Source organism: Mytilus edulis, chromosome 3 (genome assembly GCF_963676685.1).
Source record: "Mytilus edulis chromosome 3, xbMytEdul2.2, whole genome shotgun sequence".
Lineage (NCBI taxonomy): Eukaryota > Metazoa > Mollusca > Bivalvia > Mytilida > Mytilidae > Mytilus > Mytilus edulis.
The window spans coordinates 635,791-655,353 of NC_092346.1; the positions used below are offsets into that span (position 1 = coordinate 635,791).

Here is a 19,563-nt window from a genome sequence, read left to right on the forward strand (position 1 = left end):
TTTGTCGGAAAAAATACTAATCTTGATCTCGTCCTCAAATAAATAATAAATATGAGGTGTAAAACAAAAATACCGTAATCTATCAGGAGATAAGGGCAGGTAAATCTAACTAATTCTCAGGTAATACTGAAGGTAAATATTTACATATGAGATGTAACAATGCGATGATTAAAACAATGAGAATGTCTGAGCAATGCTTGTAACATGTTTCAATCCGACTGTCAAATTTTGATTCGTGCAATAAAATGACAAATTTTCTAATCGTCAAGGTCCTGTACGAGCCTTGGTATTGTAAAGTCTAAGCATACTTAATGTGTCCATGCAGTATGAAAAAAACATTTGTACATACTTAATACTGTAATATTTGAAATGTCTGTCAAATTTCCCAAGTATTTAGTTTGTCATATAGCTACATGTACGTCCATGTTTTGTCATGCACGAAAAAAAGAAAAAAAAAGAAAGCAAATCTTAGCTGTCATATATATACTATCTGATAGTTTGCGATTTACAACATTCACGATGATTAAAAGTGGTTAAGTTTAATATTTGTCTACAATTGAAAATTAAAAATAAATAGAAAATATTAAAAATCTGTAACATATTCCTCACAAAAGAAAACTAAAAATATAAGAGAAGAAATAAAATTAAGATAGAAGCATTTTTATGAAAAACTAGTAAATGATAAACTATCAGATATAAAGGATAACAGCAAACTCACTATTTATAAACATGTAAAAATAAATAATACAGACGAAAAATATTTAACTTGCTCAAAACTTGAATTCAGAAAACTGATAACAATATTTAGAATAACTGACCATAATTTATTATTAATAGAAAAGGGACGATACCTTAGAATACCAAGAGAAGAAAGATTATGCAAAAACTGTAAACAAATTGAAGATGAAATTCATTTCTTTTTATATTGTAATAGAAACCATAATAATAGAAAAATTTATTTTGATTTTTTGATAAATGAAAATATCAACTTTATAAATTTAAATGACATAGATAAAATAAATAAACTAGGATCCTTTTTAAAACAGTCTATTGAACTGAGGACAGGGGATTCTTACAATATGTACTTTTATTGTGTATATTAATGATTTTGTTGTTATTTTTTATTTTCATTTTGTTATGTTGTGTCACAAACTATAAATTTGTAGTTTTATGGCAATCAAAATTTGAATTTGAATTTGAATTTGAAAAATTTACTGTAAATTGACCTATATAAAAGGGTTAGTCAGGATGTAGGACATCTTCAGGACCAGTTACCAGCAGCATATTTACCTTAAATGTAAAAAAAACTATGATTACTATAAACATGTGTTTCAATTCATTATTGGTCAAATTATTTTCGGGTATACATGATAGCCTAGGGATAGTTTACCGTGATTACAATTATTCATACTGGTTCTTTTGACAAGGAGTAGGAAAAAACCACACAAAACCTAATAACCTGGAAGGTTCAAGGCAATTGTAAGAAAAAATAATGCGAATAGAATAATTGCATACGTGAACATGTTCAAACAGTCAAAATAAATGTCAGATAGTACATCTAAAAATATGAATTATCATTCAAGCGGTTTGTTTTATTAGTTGTTATTGGCTTTGAACTAATAACTATAGCTGTCCGTAACTGTAAGTGCTTTAAGATTTGAACTTATATTGTCGTTTTGTTGTTGGGATGTACAAGTACCCATCCACGTTAACTCTGGTTTTTTTTTGTTATAGATGTAATTGTGTTTCCATCTGATGAGTTAGCCCTTTTTTAAACCGATTTCTAAAGTTTGTTCTTACGATGTACTATCAAACCACTGTCCCAAGTTAAGGGAAGGGCTGGTGCCTTCAAACTTGTTTATTCTCGCCACATTCTGTATGTGCCTGTCCAAGGTCAGGCGCCTGTAATTCAGTGGTTGTCGTTTGTTGATGTGTTACATATTTGTTTTTCGTTCATTGTTTTGAACATTAATTATACCTTTAAATATAAAACAAGAGTGCACACGCTGAAATGTCAAATGCCTTCTTTTACTAATCATTGATATAATGTTGATAGTCCTAAATATAACGATTTATTACAACTGTCAAATAAACTTAACATTAACCAAGAAAACTAAACATTGACCAATGAACCATGAAAATGAGGTCAAGTTCAGATGAACCATGCCAGGCAGGCATGTACGGCTAATTATTCTTACATAAAACAAATATAGTTGATCTATTGCTTATAGGTAAGAAAAACAGACCAAAACACAAAAACTCAACACTGAAAAATGAGCCGTGAAAATGAGGTCAAGGTCAAATAAACCTGCGCGACTGACATATAGATCATAAAATATTTCCATTCACCAAATATAGTTGACCTATTGCATTTAGTATTAGAAAAAAAGACCAAAACTCAAAAACTTAGCTTTGACCACTGAACCATGAAAATGAAGTCAAGGTCAGATGACACCTGTTAGCTAGAAATGTACACTTTACAATCATTCCATACACCAAATATAGTAGACCTATTGCATACAGTATAAGAAAAACAGACGATCAAAACATAAAAACTTAACTATAACCACTGAACCATGAAAAAAATGAGGTCAAGGTCAGATGACACTTGCTAGCTAGAAATGTACATCTTACAATCATTCCATACACCAAATATAGTAGACCTATCGCATACAGTATAAGAAAAACAGACGACCAAAACATAAAAATTTAACTATAACCACTGAACCATGAAAATGATGTCAAGGTCAGATGACACCTGCTAGCTAGAAATGTACACCTTACAATCATTCCATACACCAAATATAGTATACCTATTGCTTACAGTATAAGAAAAACAGAACAAAACATAAAACTTAGCTATAACCACTGAACCATGAAAATAAGGTCAAGGTCAGATGACATATGCTAGCTAGAAATTTACACCTTACAATCATTCCATACACCAAATATAGTACACCTATTGCATACAGTATAAGAAAAACAGACCAAAAGACAAAAACTTAAGTATAACCACTGAACCATGAAAATGAGGTCAACGTCAGATGACACCTGCCAGTTCGACATGTACACTTTACAGTTCCTCCATACAGTAAATATACAAGACCTATTGGTTATAGTATCTGAGATATGGACTTGACCATCAAAACTTAACCGTGTTCACTGATCCATGAAATGAGTTCGAGGTCAAGTGAAAACTATCTAAAGGTCATGAGTACCTTGCAAGGTACGCACATACCAAATATTACTTATAAGAGAGAATTTAACATTACCAAAAATCTTAACTTTTTTTCAGGTGTCTCTGAGGTCAAGGACATTAGACATGTGACTGACGGAAACTTCGTAACATGAGGCATCCATTTACAAAGTATGGAGCATCCAGGTCTTCCACCTTCTAAGATATAAAGCTTTTAAGAAGTTAACTAACGCCGCCGCTGCCCCCTGCCGGTTCACTATCCTAGTGTCGTGCTTTCTGTGACAAAAGTCGCAGGCTCGAAAAAAAAGAAGATGTGGTATGATTGTGCGACAACTCTCTACAAAAAACCTAAATGACACAGAAATTAACAACTATAGGTCGCCGTAAGACCTTCAACAATGACCAAAGCCCATAAGTCATTTAGTTTTCTCGTTTGACTTGTTATACATTTCTCATTTCGGGAACTTTTATGGCTGACTATACGATATGGGCTTTGCTTATTACTGATGCAGTGTGGTGACAGAGCCGATAACTTATGTATCTGTTGCCTTTGGTGTGGTGTGGTGTGGTGTGGTGACAGAGCTGATAACTTATGTATCCTTTGCCTTTGGTGTCGTGTGGAGAGTTGTCTCATTGGCAATCATATCACATCTTCTTTTTTTATGTTCACATCTTTTGGCGGTTAAAAAGGGAGGTGTGATTATTTATGTTAATAAGAATAATACCTAGACGACAAAACTGGCCGCAGTAACATAGAAGAACAAAACTGAACTACTATACGTGCCCCCTGTTGGATATTTTATCCGGTATGTATATATGGCTTCTCGTTAGTAAGTTCGCATTTCTTTGACAATTTAGAATAAGACATGCATCAGTTCGTTTTGAATCACTACCATGCAGATGATGTGTTAAATATCTAAAAATAAACGTTTTATAAACTTATAATTACCATTTAAAAATGTAAAGACTTTACAAATCACACAAAGTTCATGATTTTTTTTATTAGTCATTCTTCTTTGACTGATTTTTAACCTTTTGATATAATAAATAGATTTGAAGAAAAAATGATAACAAAATAGTGTATAACGATAAATTAATATAAATCATGTTATTCTCAATTTGAATAAATTAACTTAAATTACATCACACATTTCATTTATATGAATTTTTTTTCTTTCTTTCAATCTTAATGGCAATGAATTGAAACTGTAAATGTAAAAACCATGGTTGTTCATTCTGGTCTGGCTTATCATTTTGTGTCATGTCAGTACATTTTCTGGGTCACTATAAATATACGGTTTTGTTTTTGCTCATTGTTGAGGGTCTACGCAGTTTTGTCTCTGACAAGAGTTGTCTTATTGACAATCAAGCCACGTTTTCTGATTTTTAAATAGAATACAAATGGCTTGTTCATCATATTATCATAAAAACACTAAGGTTGAAATAAGGTGTAAGTAAAAAAAACTGTCAAATTTCACATGAAAAGTATGTTTTGTTCCGAACTTTCTCTTTTTGACATTTTGTTTAGGCCAGTTTGAAGTGTTACCCAATTCATTATATCACTTGGTTCGTCTCCCCCACCAGGACGTCCTTCAAAGTGCCAATTATAGTTAAAACATTTGTCCATTTAATAAAAGCTAATTGTACTAGAAATCTCAAATACACATTTTTTAACTTATATCAAATCATTATTTATCCAAGCAATTGACAGAAATTGAATATAAAGGTTGTTGCATTAAATGTGTAAAAAGGACGGATAGTTAGGCGCCCCTTTGCGAAGGTTCGTGTTTATTTCATCGCCAGTTAATCTGTTAAACCTGTCGAATCTCACAAGTGATTGACAAATACAAGATATTTGTGTAAACAAATGGGAGGAGATAGTGACGAAAAACAAAAAGGTAATTAGGATGTGATGACCACGTGACTTTGAAAGTGATGGGGTGGATACCTTCTTAACAGGTAATAAAATCTGTAATATGCAAATATTAATGTTAGAGAACCCATTGGTCTGTGTGCATCATAATGGTGGGATATAATTAGCGAAGTTAAATATAATTGTAACAGTTCTAAATTGGCCTGCTAAGGACTGACAAATTTACTGATTTCCTCAACAATTAGCATAAGTGAACAATTAATTACCAACATTTACAAAGTTTATTTGGACTATGAATACACAGCAATCAATGAGCTTCCAGACCCCGTACAATAATGGGACACTTTACAGTCCACCACAACAGAGACAGTCTTTTGCAATCCATGAAATTCTAGGACTGCCAAATTGTCGACAGAACCAGAGCCCCGACTTTCTAGATGCCCAGGGCTACACTAACATATCATATGTACCAGGTCTAACACCGACGTCTCCATACCAAACAGGCAATGTTGGATTCGAAACACAGCCACAAAGTTTCTACAGAGACCAAACTGTTCCACAAGGTACAAGTAGTTCGTTTTGTCCATGGAGACTGGAAACGGGGACAGTTACAGCCCAAACATATACCACTGGTACACCACGGTACACAGACAACATGGGGTACGGAGTCAAGGCACCGGCCTTGGACGAAGGTGAGTTCACGTTCTTTCTGCACTTTAGGGATATGAAGTTATTGGATTAACAGCTATTATTATTGTCAATTGTAGTGTAAGGTTGTCAAACTAATAAGTTTAAGTTTTCAGAGAGGAAAATGAACCTGATTTTTGTTTAAGAAATTCTAATTCTGAACTTTGACTCTAAAAAAATATGTCTCGTACGTAGTCAGATGTAAATGACTTTTTTCTGATATTATTTAAACAACAATTACTGATGGATAGTAAAGACAGACAAAATTTAAATCTCAGACGACTTGCATTTTCTTTTTAGTTTTGTTTGGAATCATACATCATTTGACTGATCTTCTTTATTTTCATTTCGATCTTCTACAAAATAAATTACAAAAAGTAACACTTATAATTAAATGTTGTATAAGCTATATTTATAACGTCAGGATTTTTACAATCTATCACAATTCAGAGAATACAAAACATTTATTAGTTAATTAAAATATCATATATTGAAGACATGATTATTTTTTCTTTTCGTCTCTCCATCGATGGTGTCAACAAAAAAATGGGACTGTTCTTTTGTAAACCAAAAATTCTTTAAAGTTTGCTCCAAAATTATAATACTAAATTGTGGACTTTTTTTTAGATATGCATTGAATATTCGTTGCTTGGTCTGTTGTTCAGTTCTTTACTTAATAGATGAAAATAAATTTAAGAAGTTTCTTTAAATAAAAAGTTAAACGGAACATACATGTATATAAAAATATGTTTTATAATTCATACGTATAAATAACAAGAATTTATGTGAATTATCAGATACAAATGTTGTTGGTTCCAGTAGGTTTGAGGATTTTCTTTTGTCTAAAATGTTTTCGAACATTACGGAGGAACGTTTCCGGGTCCTCAGTACTTTTTTGGCAAATGACACCCCTTTTTTCTATATGATGTGATATTTTAAGCAGATACATGTTATAAATACATTATAACTTTTTTAATTCATTCATATAGAATTTCAATTATCTTTTTGGTACAACTTGGTATTTTCTTTGTCTTAACATATTGTTAACATGTTTTGTTGTTTTGATTTGAGTTATAAACACGGGTCATGCCCTTGGTTTGTTAAAATGTTAAAATGATCAAGATAAAATGATCAAGATGTTTCCCTAACGTCCGGTTTGTATTTTCACAGTTTTCTATTTTCACATTCGTTCTTCTTAAGCATGTTCCGAATATGTCTTTTCTTATTTTTGTACTTTATGGTTTTGTTATTCTGGAGGGAGGATATTCTGGAGGGGGATATTTATCTGACAATAAAAAAAATTAAATTAAAATTCGTCTTTGTTTTAATGAAAAACAAATGATAATTAAACAAGGAAATGAATAACTAAAATTGTCTAATAAAACCGATTTAAGAACAACAGAAAATTAATGTAAGAAAAAGGTGCCATGCAATAAAATGCTTATATATTCAGCATCACAAAATATGGAACAAAAACAAATACATGGAAAAAAGGATTATAGATAAGTTTCTTTAAAACCTAAAGGACTATAGATAATACTAGTTAGTTCAATATTGTTATCAAACGAAGGAAATAAGTTTTTAAATATCTGTATCATTATATGCTTTACATAAAAGTTTTTTTGTTTGTTTAACGATTCTTTCGGTTTGAGACGAAATTCAATTCATTTAAATACATGTGGGTTACTAAACTGCCAGCGGCAAATATTTCATGTATTATAATTTATTAAAATAAATGTATGTTTATGATGTTTCACAGAAGAAATGTTATATTCAGTGAGATTCTAACCATTTTTTGGAAAAAACATTTTTTTTAATATATGATACATGTATAAATAAAAAATAAAATTAACCAAATGTTTATTTTTTGAAGAAGCTAATATTAAGAGATAATTATTGATATATTTATACATATTATTTATTTTTGTTTGAAAAAGCTAAATTAGAATTAAATTACTCAGTTTTCCCTTCTCTAATCATAAAAAAAATATAGTTTTGCATTCAAATAGTTTTACATAATAAGTATTATAGGGTAATTGCATGAATAGTGGGAAATATTGTCCCAAGTAGAATTTTATACTGCACGAGCTTGCGAGTGCAATATATGTTCTACGAGGGACAATATTCATGCAATAACCCTTTTATTGTATAGTAATATTATATTTGAAAGTAAAAATTGGTTTAAACTAAGATTTTGTTGTTGATGACGTCATTTGAAGATTTATTGCACTAGTGCAATATTAGAATTTATTGCACGCTAACTTTTGGTTACTTTCTGTGGGAAATATTATATTGCTATGCAATAAAAACAGAAACCGCATGACTTATATTCCATATGTTAAACATTTAAAATTTTAAAATTGATTCATATTTTAAAATGTAGATGTAATCAGTTTAATGGGTTTAGTATTTTATTCTGTTATTTTTTAACATTTCATGTTATTTTATTCTTTTTCCCTTTCATCGCATTTCATTGAAAGAAAACAAATTATTTATCAAAATTAATTTATTTCACCTGATATTTATCAGATTTTTTGTATATTTTATTTTCAAACATTGTTTCTAACGGGAACAGTTACAAGCAGATATCAGTATTTTCATTGCTTTACGAGTCAATATTTAGCCAATTATCGCATTATTGTAAATCCATTGAAGAATGATTTGTTAGTTTAAGGAGGATTACAACCCTAACATCAACTAATACAATTTGTTTTTATTTCCTGTAATGCGGAAGGGATTAAGTTATTCATACCTGTAAAAATGAGAGAATTTTATCAATGAACAATTTTGGAGTATTTGTAAAACTACGTTGAAGTTATGTAAATATACATGTTGGCGTTTTGTTGCTTATTCTAAAACTTTTGTCTTCGCTAAATCATGATTATGTGTAATTGAAACTAAATTTCACGACCGGGGGTTGACATAAATCAATTATAAAATTACAAAAATATAAGAGATGTGGTATACATGATTGTCAATGAGACAATTTTCTACAAGAGACGGAGAAGACGCAAATGGAAACAGCTATTTGTCATTTTGTTCTTAAAATGCATTAAATTTTCGATGACAGTAAATATGTGTGAACGTTTTAAATTCTTGTAATTTATATGTAAGGTTTATATTTACGATGTGCCTCTATAGATGTGTTACTTTAATATTGTCGTCAGATTGCTGTCACATCGACTCATACCCGGGGTACTTCGGGCTCTCAAATTCAATGAAAAAACTTCACATTAGTTCAATAAATGTTTGAATTTGTGACATAACTACTTCGTTATCAAAACTAAAATAAGAAAGTTCTGAGAAATTGATGTATCCCTTGATTTAGGAAGTAAAATTGAGGAAAACGTGTTATAATTCACACGTTATAACAACTTATTAAACAAACTAATTTGACGATTTGTCTATTAGATTAAAACCGACAAAATTCGCTCAGTTAGCCTTCCAATTACCCGAGCCGATATTGTCATTAAACAAGTCGGTAACGACACGGTTGCCATTTGCTTATTGACATGAGTACAAAGATGGCCAATTGGGCAGAGATGATGTTTTGTGCGAGTACCACGGGACGTCGTGGTCTAGTGCGATCTTTTGTACCGGAGGTGATATCGTACCGTGAACACGGACAAAATGACAATACAATTAACACTATAACCTGATGACATCTTCACGTTGGACGTATAAACACCGACCATTTATTACGCGGCACTTGATCGCTCCTTCAGCTAATTCATGATGGGAACAAACGTCATGGTAACCTGTTATGTTACTGCACTGGTGTTCACGTCAAATGGTGCATTTTAATTAAAAGGAAAAAAAACTGGTCAAGTAGTTTGTAAAATTCGTAATATTTGCTTTTTTTCCCGGTACGGTTGTTGACATTTTTAAGGGGTCAAGATCGTTAAAACTTTTAACATAATATTTTGATTATCGTATGTAGGTGAAAATTAAAATATAAAACTGCCTTTTTATTATTAGTCGAAGAAAAATTATTTTTGAAAGAAACTATATAAGTGAATTACTTATGAAGGCTTTATTATTATTTTTATATATTTGTTCTTTTCTTTTGGTATGTTTTGTTTATTTCTATGATTTTAAATATTCAACGAATATGTAACATTGAATTTCTGCACGGTAAAATAATGGGTAGTATCTGAGTGTTTCCATTTGAAGCAAGTTAAGTATGCATTACCAATGTTCTTTTCATGTATTTTGTGCGCAACTGTCATACATGTAAGTGAGAGGTTTAGCTAGCTATTAAACAAAGTTTAATCTACCATTTTCTATGTACATAAGGAAATGCCTGTCCCAAATCAGGCATATGGCAGTTAATATCCCTTCGTTTGATGTGTTTGGCCTTTTGATTTAGTCTTTTGATTAGGGACTTTACGTTTTGAATTTCCTCGGAGTTCGATAATTTTGTTATTCATTTTTACTTCTTCCACGTCCCGTAAAATTTCTCCACCAGACTCTCCCCTTAGTGTTTCAATTGGAGGGAGAGCATGTACATGTCGCGTGCTTCAATGTCATGTGTTTCGTTATTAATCAAAATAGAATTTTGCGAGCGTCAGTGCCCTATGTTTTGTTATTTAATAGGATTTCGCGAGCGTCAGTGCCCTATGTTCGTTATTTAATAGGATTTCGCAAGCGTCGGTGCCCTATGTTTCGTTAATTAATAGGATTTCGCGAGCGTCAGTGCCCTACGTTTTGTTATTCTAAAAATGGAATTTCGCGTCAGTGTTCTATATTTTTCGTTATAAAATAAGATTTCGCGAGCGACAGTGCCTTATGTTTCGCTATTAAATAGGATTTCGAGAGCGTCAGTTCTCTAGCTAATAAAACTTCGCGAGCTTCATTGGCCAATATTAAACTTTTTATGTGATAATTCCATTTTCCAAACATAAAGAGCATACATTTCTACATCTCTTCTTTTTAATAAATATATTTTTCATACATTTGTAGATTACACACATTACCGTTTGCACATTTTTTTTAACTGCAAATATATTATGATGTATTTCTTTGTTGACGGATGTATACGATAATTTCATGTGAAGGTCTGATAAACATTAAACTCTATTTAAAATAAATGTATCAATTGTTATCTTATTTCAATCAATACAAGAGATGATTAAAACTGTCACGTCTACTTGACAATTATAAGATGTTTTCTTTGTCTCTGACTTTCAACATGAAGCTACGGATAAAATGCTAGGAACTTGCAGATAAATTTTTCAAGCGCTATTTCGGCAGGTGAATTTGATCTGACTTAGGATCGAAACCTAATTTTCCTCAAATAAATGACAGTTACATGCTGTATTTTCCGGTTTTCTAATAAATTAACATTATGAAAACTTCAGTAAATGTTAAACTTTGTTCCGTCGAATCGGGCTCCATAACACCTGGAATTTCCTTATCAGGTCTAAACACAGAAAATCCATTTCCGATAGCCCGGGTGTAAAGAAGGAAAATTGGTTGTTGGAAACGTCATTGTTTGCTCAAAATGGGCAATATATCGTGTTTACAGTTGCGAACATGATAATTTGAATTCATACGGTTTGTCTATTCGCAGAAACCATATTTTTTGTCAATAAGCGCTCTCTGGTTCCGCCCCTTCTACTTGTATTACTCTCACATAAAGCTGTATCGCTCACCTTTTTATGACTATTTCTCAAAAACAAATTAAACAGAAAAATTAAATCAAAGTAAAATCTGTATTTTAGACTACAAGTAATACAATTTGTACCATGTATTTTACAATGTATGTTCATTCGTGATAATACATCTTAATTTATAATGAATCGAACTAGACAGCATGCATTTCCAATCGTGTTGAGAATGATAGATATTGATAGGTTCTTTCGATTCCCTCTTACCGATTCACATTTATCTTTCTATTACATGTAATACTACATGTAAAATGAGTTACCAGTGTCAACGTCCCGCTAATTAAATTTAACTTTTAACGTATCTAGCTGTATACCAACATCGTACAACGTTCGGAATGTTAAATCCGAAAGACTTGCGTCCGTTCTACCGGCTCTCGAGTTTGTGTATTCAGATATTACCATTTATTTGCACAGTCTTGTCTTAGTCACATTAAAGTATACTTAAGTGCTTAACTGGTACCACAGATTATCTCAAGTTTTTGACACAATCGGTTTGGCAGCCATGACACTGGGCGCCATGTTCTGTGTCGTAGTCAGTGCCTTTTCCTGTCCTTTAACGATCTTTAAATCGTATTTGTTTGTTTTTCTTTTATCATAATCAATATAATGAAGAGCTATTTAAAATACCACTTTATTTTTTACTTAAGAGAAAGCAAAAAGTACGTTTGTTTACAATTTAAATTCAATATTAAGGTTTCTCTTGACCTTCGACATTTTGTAGGCCCTATGAATAAAGTGGCTTGTAATAGATTTGCATGTAAAATTGATGTGGTCATTTGTCAGTCAGAAGTACTTCCGGTAAAATGAGGGGGTGTAAACAAACTATCTCTTTTTACTGACAAACATTTAAGATCTGTAGACATGCAAGTGGAATGAACTTTCCCAATGAATTGATCACCTTTGGCTTTCCAGAATTTTGATGTCGGTCAACATTAGTGAAACCAACTATACCTGAAAGATTGTTTGAAATGAATGGTTTAACACTAGTAATTTTTGAGGCCGATTACTTATAGCTTACTGTTTGATTTGAGTCAAGGCTCCATGTTGAAGACCGTACTTTGATCTACAATAGTTTACTTTTATAAATTGTGACTTGGATGGAGAGTTGTCACATTGGCACTCATACCACATCTTCTTAAATCTATGAATCACTAATTCCAATTATATATTTTCCTGACTGCATTTGGTTAAGTATTTATGATTTTTTTCTATGTTATATACATATGTTTATTTTGATTGTATTTTCAGGTTTACAACGACCAGAATGTGCTCATCTTGAGAAAACAGAACAACAGTTAAATAAAAAGCAGAAAAAGCGACGAAGACACAGGTATTAAATTCAAACCAACTTTATGTTCTTTTATTGAAGACTTGCTCTCTCAATGATGCTTCCCAAGATTACCTTTATTTAAGAGGGTCTGTTATACGACAGTTGGGGTGGCGATACTTCTATATTCTTTAATTTTTAAAGCAAATTTTCTCTCATCTTTATTTTATTTCTTCTTCATATTTTTATCTTTCCGTAATTTGTTTATTCCCTTTTTGTAATGTCCATTACTTTTTTTTACTACATACAAGGACAATGGTCTCGGGCCTTTCAGTCACTAATTAATAACAAAAATATCCAATATTATTATTTTTATTAAGTTGCAGCAATGCGTAGGTACTACTTTATTATATGTTCTTCCTGGTCACACCCTGATTAGTGAATTTATATATATCCATTACACGGTCATGGAGGGTATATTTTCGCTGGTTAATTTTGAAAAGTTTTTTTACGTGTTTATTTTGGGGGAAGAATGTTTCATCGAAGAAGAATATGTAGTCATCGTCATTCACCTATTTATCAAACGGAGGATAGTTGGGATTGTTCAACCGCGGAAAAGTAGGCATTGTTTCGCATTAGCACACATTTTGTAAAGGACCTTGTGCATTTTGTATAAGACACCTCAACAAAACTGGAATTATTTAAACGAATCTGGCGTTTATATGACAAAATTGTCGTTCTACATACAATCATCCAATATCTTATATTTTTATTTTTTAAAAGATGATTTTTCTTTAACGATCTAATTGGAAAAACGAATTTCGTCATATCAGCAAATTGATGTACAATGCTTTATTATTATATTTCAAATTAAGCAAAACCGGAGAATAATTCAAAATTTAATAAGCGAGGCATGTGCGTTGTATATTATGTTTCTTTCCTAGCAGTAATGTGATTGACTGGATGTCATGACCATGAAATAAACAACCTAATCATTTTCGCTCCAGCTCAGTCAATTAGTTCTTCCAGAATGCTTAATGTCCAAATTTGCTTCTTTATTAACGTTATAAGATCGACCGGTCTTCAGTAATTAAGGATAGTTACTGAAAATAAAAGGAAGGAGTAGTTATTTCATTTTCCAATTTAATCATTTCTGCCAATAATGTTTGAACTGAACAAATAATTGCTTGTTATGTTTCTATCTTCATTACCTTTGCTTAAACAGAAAGAAATGGCAAACGGAATCTGGATATGAATTCAACATAAGTTACAAAACAAGACAGGAGACGTTCAGAAACTGACGGCCATTAATCATAAAGCTATTTGAAATTCACAAATGAGAAAAAAATCAGGATCGTTTCAAATGTAGTTTCCTTTCCTTCTGCCCAAATTATTTCTATTAAGAAAAGTTAAAACATGGAATAACATGGAAAAGAAAAGTTAATGTATGCAATTACGACTTATTTTCACAAAGCATCTTGATAAATGCTGTATTTATTCCATATATGGATATGTATCTTTGAGATACGCTTCTTTAAGAAATGAAATGCATGTACAGTCTAAAATGTACAGGAGCGCTATATAGTCACTAAGTGTAGTAATTTATTGCGGGTTAAAAGATAGCTGTATATCTTTAAAACTCAACATCTAAAATGATTGAAATGCATTTCACCCATAGCAGCTACCAAACTAATGTTATAATATACTATTCCATTGTAATTAAAATAGGAACTATATCACTGTCTAAACTATAAAGTTACATTAATGGTTTCAGGCCAGCCAAGGTCAGGTAAATAAAAAAATCGGAAGGAAGGGTTGTGCAATTTATTTGCTCTCTAAAAAACACTGGTACACATTATTAAATGTATCTTTTTACCACATCAGCATTATGCTATTAATCAATAATTTCCACACAATCGTGAAAAAAGAGTTCATGTCTATGAAAAAAAAAAATGAATTGGTTCACATATAATAAGTGACGTTTTCAAATCTTAAAACAATGTCAAAGTTATTTAATTTTGTACTTTTGCAGAACAATTTTTACTGGCTACCAAATAGAAGAACTAGAAAAGACTTTCAAAGAATCTCATTATCCGGATTTGTATGCCAGGGAAGTTCTAGCTCTAAAAATAGATCTTCCAGAAGACAGAATACAGGTAAGAACACCAATAGCAACAATTTAACCTTTTAATACCGAACTGCAAGGACAATTCAAAACGGAAACTGCTTTTTGAAATAGCAAAAAATCCAAAGCACAATCACATTAAATGCATGGAAAACAACTTTGTACAGACCTATCCTTATGAAGAAAACGTTGGAATTTACTACATACCCTTTTCACCAATGTACGTCAGCAGAAAATACTGAATTCAACTTGATACAGATGATTTTCGTTTCATGCAAAAAATATGCTTGACTGGATGATGAAAAAAAAAGATGCGCCAAACTAACAAGTACATTTGTTTAGGTTTTGCTTATCGTCGTATTATATTTTTTAAATTTTAACCAACGTTCTTACAATGTTTAATTTTCTTTTCAATCAAGTAACAAGAAATCGGACAAAGTGATGAAGATTTTTGCCTTTATACCATCCGTACTGTTTGAAAAATAAAACTCAGTTTTTTTTAATCCTAACATTATTTAACAGTCGTCCTTGTATTTTGAAAGTTTTCTTCGTAACCTGATTAAAATTCTTTAAAGAATGTACGAAGCGAACTGAAAATTATTTCTGAAAGTTAGAGAGGAAATTGTAGAGTTGTTATTCTTGCACCATGCTGTGTCTTATGTTTACATTGCATTTATTTAATCAAAATTGTTCCGACAATATCGAAGATAGTGGCACGTGCATGCATGTCACAAGCGATAAGGAACGGAAACTAACATGCCAAAATATGCTAGCTAGTTTGGAAAATAAACACCGAACATCAATATACTATTTTATCGATGACCCCTAATGTGACCTTTATTTGTACATTTTATAATTATTTGTGTTTCTGTCGAAACTGATAACAAAAAAGCATATTCTGCATCTTTTTATAATAAATCTTTTTTTTTTAATTTCACGGCCAATTTAAAAAAGTAAAACCTTTATCTAATTATGACGGATAAATATGTCTTCTAGTGTAAAATGTTTATCTTGAGTAAAATAAAGAAGTACTAATTAAAATCACTAGCTCTCATGCATACCTTTTGTAAATAATAGGAATGAATGAAACTCTTACGTGGATATCTTTTTTTTTCTACTCCACGCTCCCTGATATCTTATGAAATGGATGCCTGATCTTGTTCTTTATTTTATATATTTTGCCCATTTGTTCACTTTTTCTAAACCTTGTAATTTGAAATGGGTATCTGTCTTCAAATTTCAAACTTGTAATTTCTTATATTTTTTCTCAGTTATGAAATTATCAAACTGGAACTTAATTTGTTTGTGTTATTTAAATTCCCAATCTAAATTTTATGAAACTCAAAGCTTCCACAATGCTTAAAACCAAAACTAGTAGACAGTTGAGTTTGAATTCGGGCAGCGAGTCGCTAGTAATCGTTCTATGTCCTTTTAAAAAAGTAAAATTACAAAAATACTGAACTTCGAGGAAAATTCAAAACGGAAAGCCTCTAATCAAATGGCAAAACCAAAAGATAAAACACATCAAACGAATGGACAACAACTGTCATATTCCTGACTTAAGTACAGTCTTTCTTATGTAGAAAATGGTGGATTGAACCTGTTTTTTTTTTAGCACTTAAAGTTTTTTTAAATAGCAAAGCTTCAGCGGTGGCATTCGTGTCCTCACACATTAGCTTCAGCGGTGGCATTCGTGTCCTCACACATTCTTCTTTCTTTTTTTTTATATGCATTCACTATAGTTATAGGTATGTTTATTGTTTTGATAGGTTTGGTTTCAAAACAAGAGAGCCAAATGGAGAAAAACTGAGAAGAGATGGGGAAAGAGCAGCATTATGGCGGAGTATGGTCTCTATGGTGCTATGGTTAGACACGCCCTTCCGCTTCCGGAATCAATTATTAATACAGCTGATAAAGGAATAGAGAAATCGAGTGCACCATGGCTGTTAGGTATGACGGTTTTTGTTTTCGGTCATTGAGAAGATGCAAAAAGTAAAATCACAAAAATACGGAACTTAGAGGAAAATCAATTCGGAAAGTCCACAATCACATGGCAAAATCAAACAACAAAACGCATCAAAAAAGAATGGACAACATCTATGATATTCCTGACTTGGTACAGGCATTTCCAAATGTAGAAAATGGTGGATTAAACCTGGTTTTATAGCGCTAACCATCTCACTTTGATGACAGTCTCATCAAATTCCGTTATATTTACATTGATGCGTAAACAAAGCATTTGTGCAGTTAATTCTGAAGTTATATTTTGTAAAATAATTTTAAGAAGTTTCCTCCTTATATTAAGTTTCTTTTCCTGCCAAATGGGATTACAAAAGTCAAAGGTAATAGAAATGACAGAATAATCATTGTCAATATGTATATTTGCCCATTCGTAAATTACCAGTCTGTGTCCCACACATTAAATAACTCAATAAAAATTTACACATATTAATTTTTTTTTAAGTGGCAATGTTCTTCTTGTTTTAGGAATGCACAAGAAATCGTTAGAAGCTTCAAAGAAAATACGAGAAGAAGAAGAAGATTGCGTTGATAACATGGACAATAAAAATACAGACTTCCGGTCTGAGAGTATAGCTCAACTTCGGGCCAAAGCGCAGGAGCACAATGCCAGATTATTACAGGCCCTGAACAAGACTGAAAATGATAAAGAGGAGGAGGAATGTAGTGATAATTCATTTGATGGATCATTTTTTTCTGACACAGTGGAATCTTCTGATCTTCTTAGATCGTAATCATTTGACCTCTGAATTTCTCCGTCCATTCACCATTTATTGCATAATTATTAATTTATAGAGTAAAGTGACGTAGGGTAACCGTTGACATCATATTTTTTTTTAAATATCCCATTCATGTAAATAAAGATGCAGGAACATATGTTCAGGACACAATATTGTCATTTGTATTAAAAAACAAAAATATTTCGAAGTCATACCCGCTACGAACCCCCATTTTGAGAAATTTGTATCCCATCTCTTCAAATTATATTTGATCGACTGTTTGTCCATATTATCATATATTTCATTTGATTAAACAATGATTGTCTTGACCTTACAACTAACTAACTTATTATTTATACCATATTTTGTTTATATCAAAATATTGTTTCTCGTCTCCTAAAATGTCAAAGAAGCAGGGACAGACCACACAAGATTTTTACATAAAGGACATTTTCTTGTGAAATATAAGGTGTTTTTTTTACAAAGTAAATTTTCAATTAAAAAACTTAAAAGAGATAATCAAAATAAAAGTATAATAAATCTATTGAGGCTGAGAAAGTACACAGTATAGGTAAAGACATATTGGGAAGAAGACATGTCCACTTTACAGATTGTTAAATGTTTATGGTTTATGTGTTTTTCTTCTAAATTCTATACTTTTCTTAAATAGCAACCTTGTTTTTCATTTACAATTCGTTACCGAAAGCGGTTCACAAATCTCCAAGTTATTGGAACTGATACTACAATCATTTTTATGTTATATTTCATTGATGTTTTATTTATTATTTTGTATTGCCATATGGATGTTTGATTGTAATATATATGTATGCTACAATGGTTAAATTAGTATGAAAGTACTGATATTATCAGGTTGGGTTTTTTGTGTTGTGCAATAGTACAAGAATGTTAACATAATAAGATAATAATGTTTTTATAATACTGATTTTCACCCTCTTTTGTTGACTTTAACTACGACAGAATCAATAGGATCTGTGTCCTGGATTTCACTTTAAAAATGTTTTTATTGTATCAAATACAGTTTGCTATGTTGAATGCATTGCAAACAATGAATTCTGCAAAATCGTATACAGCAGATTTTGAAATTTGTTACGTATTGTATCTTCATAACCGATAGCCGATACTAGTGTGTTTATTTTAAACACGTGTAATGCAAAAGAGGGGAAAATACTTTTCCTCTTTTCATTTCACCAGAATAGTAATTTTCAAAGAGTCTTTGAATCTGTTCTCAAATTTAAATTTTCAAAAAAACAACCTTCTTGCTGCTTTAATATATGGGTGTGACCTTTTGATAAACTAAACTGTTATGTGTAAGCTTAGGATCACTCAAAACTGCAATTTTACTAGACTTTCTTTTACAATTTTACGTATTATAGAGGAAAAGGAAGTACATTTTTAACAAAACATTGAATTAAATGTTAAATCGGGTTAAAATGTTATATAATATAATCAAAGAGCAGATTGCTCTGAGGGATACGATTGCCATTGTTTTCATTGACACATGTACACATGTAGCTGGATAATATTATTTTCAAAACTAATTCAACTGCACATGTAAAATGTTTTATAAAATTTATAAAAACACTAAATATAAATACTGCTTGATTCTGATTTTCCGTGTTGTTAAAAACACGCATATAAGTCAAGGGAAATATTAAACATGAAGATTATGAAAAGAACATTATAGGAAAGTGGTATAAGTTCAATCCCGTTGTTTGTTTTTACCTTTTAAACCAAGACAATCATAAGAATCTGAGATGGTCCTTAATGTTTAGAATAAAACGGTTGACGTGAGGGCATTGTCCTGAGCCACTGGTATAAGTCTACAAATTGCTTGAAAACAATCGTATCCCAAAAACATAGAAAAAAATATGTGTCTTGTCATTTTAGATGGAAAGGGAGGTAATACTTGATATTTTTAAAGCATCTTAATCAAATTTTAGAACAAATATTATATATTATCAGGTCATTTTTTATTACTTAAATTAAT

The 19,563-nt window shown here is 31.3% G+C and overlaps 1 protein-coding gene across 1 annotated transcript; it reads left to right on the plus strand.

The window, feature by feature from the left end:
- The first annotated feature begins 5,195 nt into the window (after positions 1-5,195).
- On the plus strand, positions 5,196-17,748 carry LOC139514756 (visual system homeobox 2-like). The gene is made up of 5 exons (XM_071304396.1): positions 5,196-5,761; positions 12,674-12,755; positions 14,725-14,848; positions 16,587-16,767; positions 17,305-17,748. The coding sequence occupies exons 1-5, from the start codon at positions 5,362-5,364 to the stop codon at positions 17,568-17,570; spliced, it is 1,053 nt and encodes a 350-aa protein (XP_071160497.1). The 5' UTR covers positions 5,196-5,361; the 3' UTR covers positions 17,571-17,748.
- Positions 17,749-19,563: the final 1,815 nt, after the last annotated feature.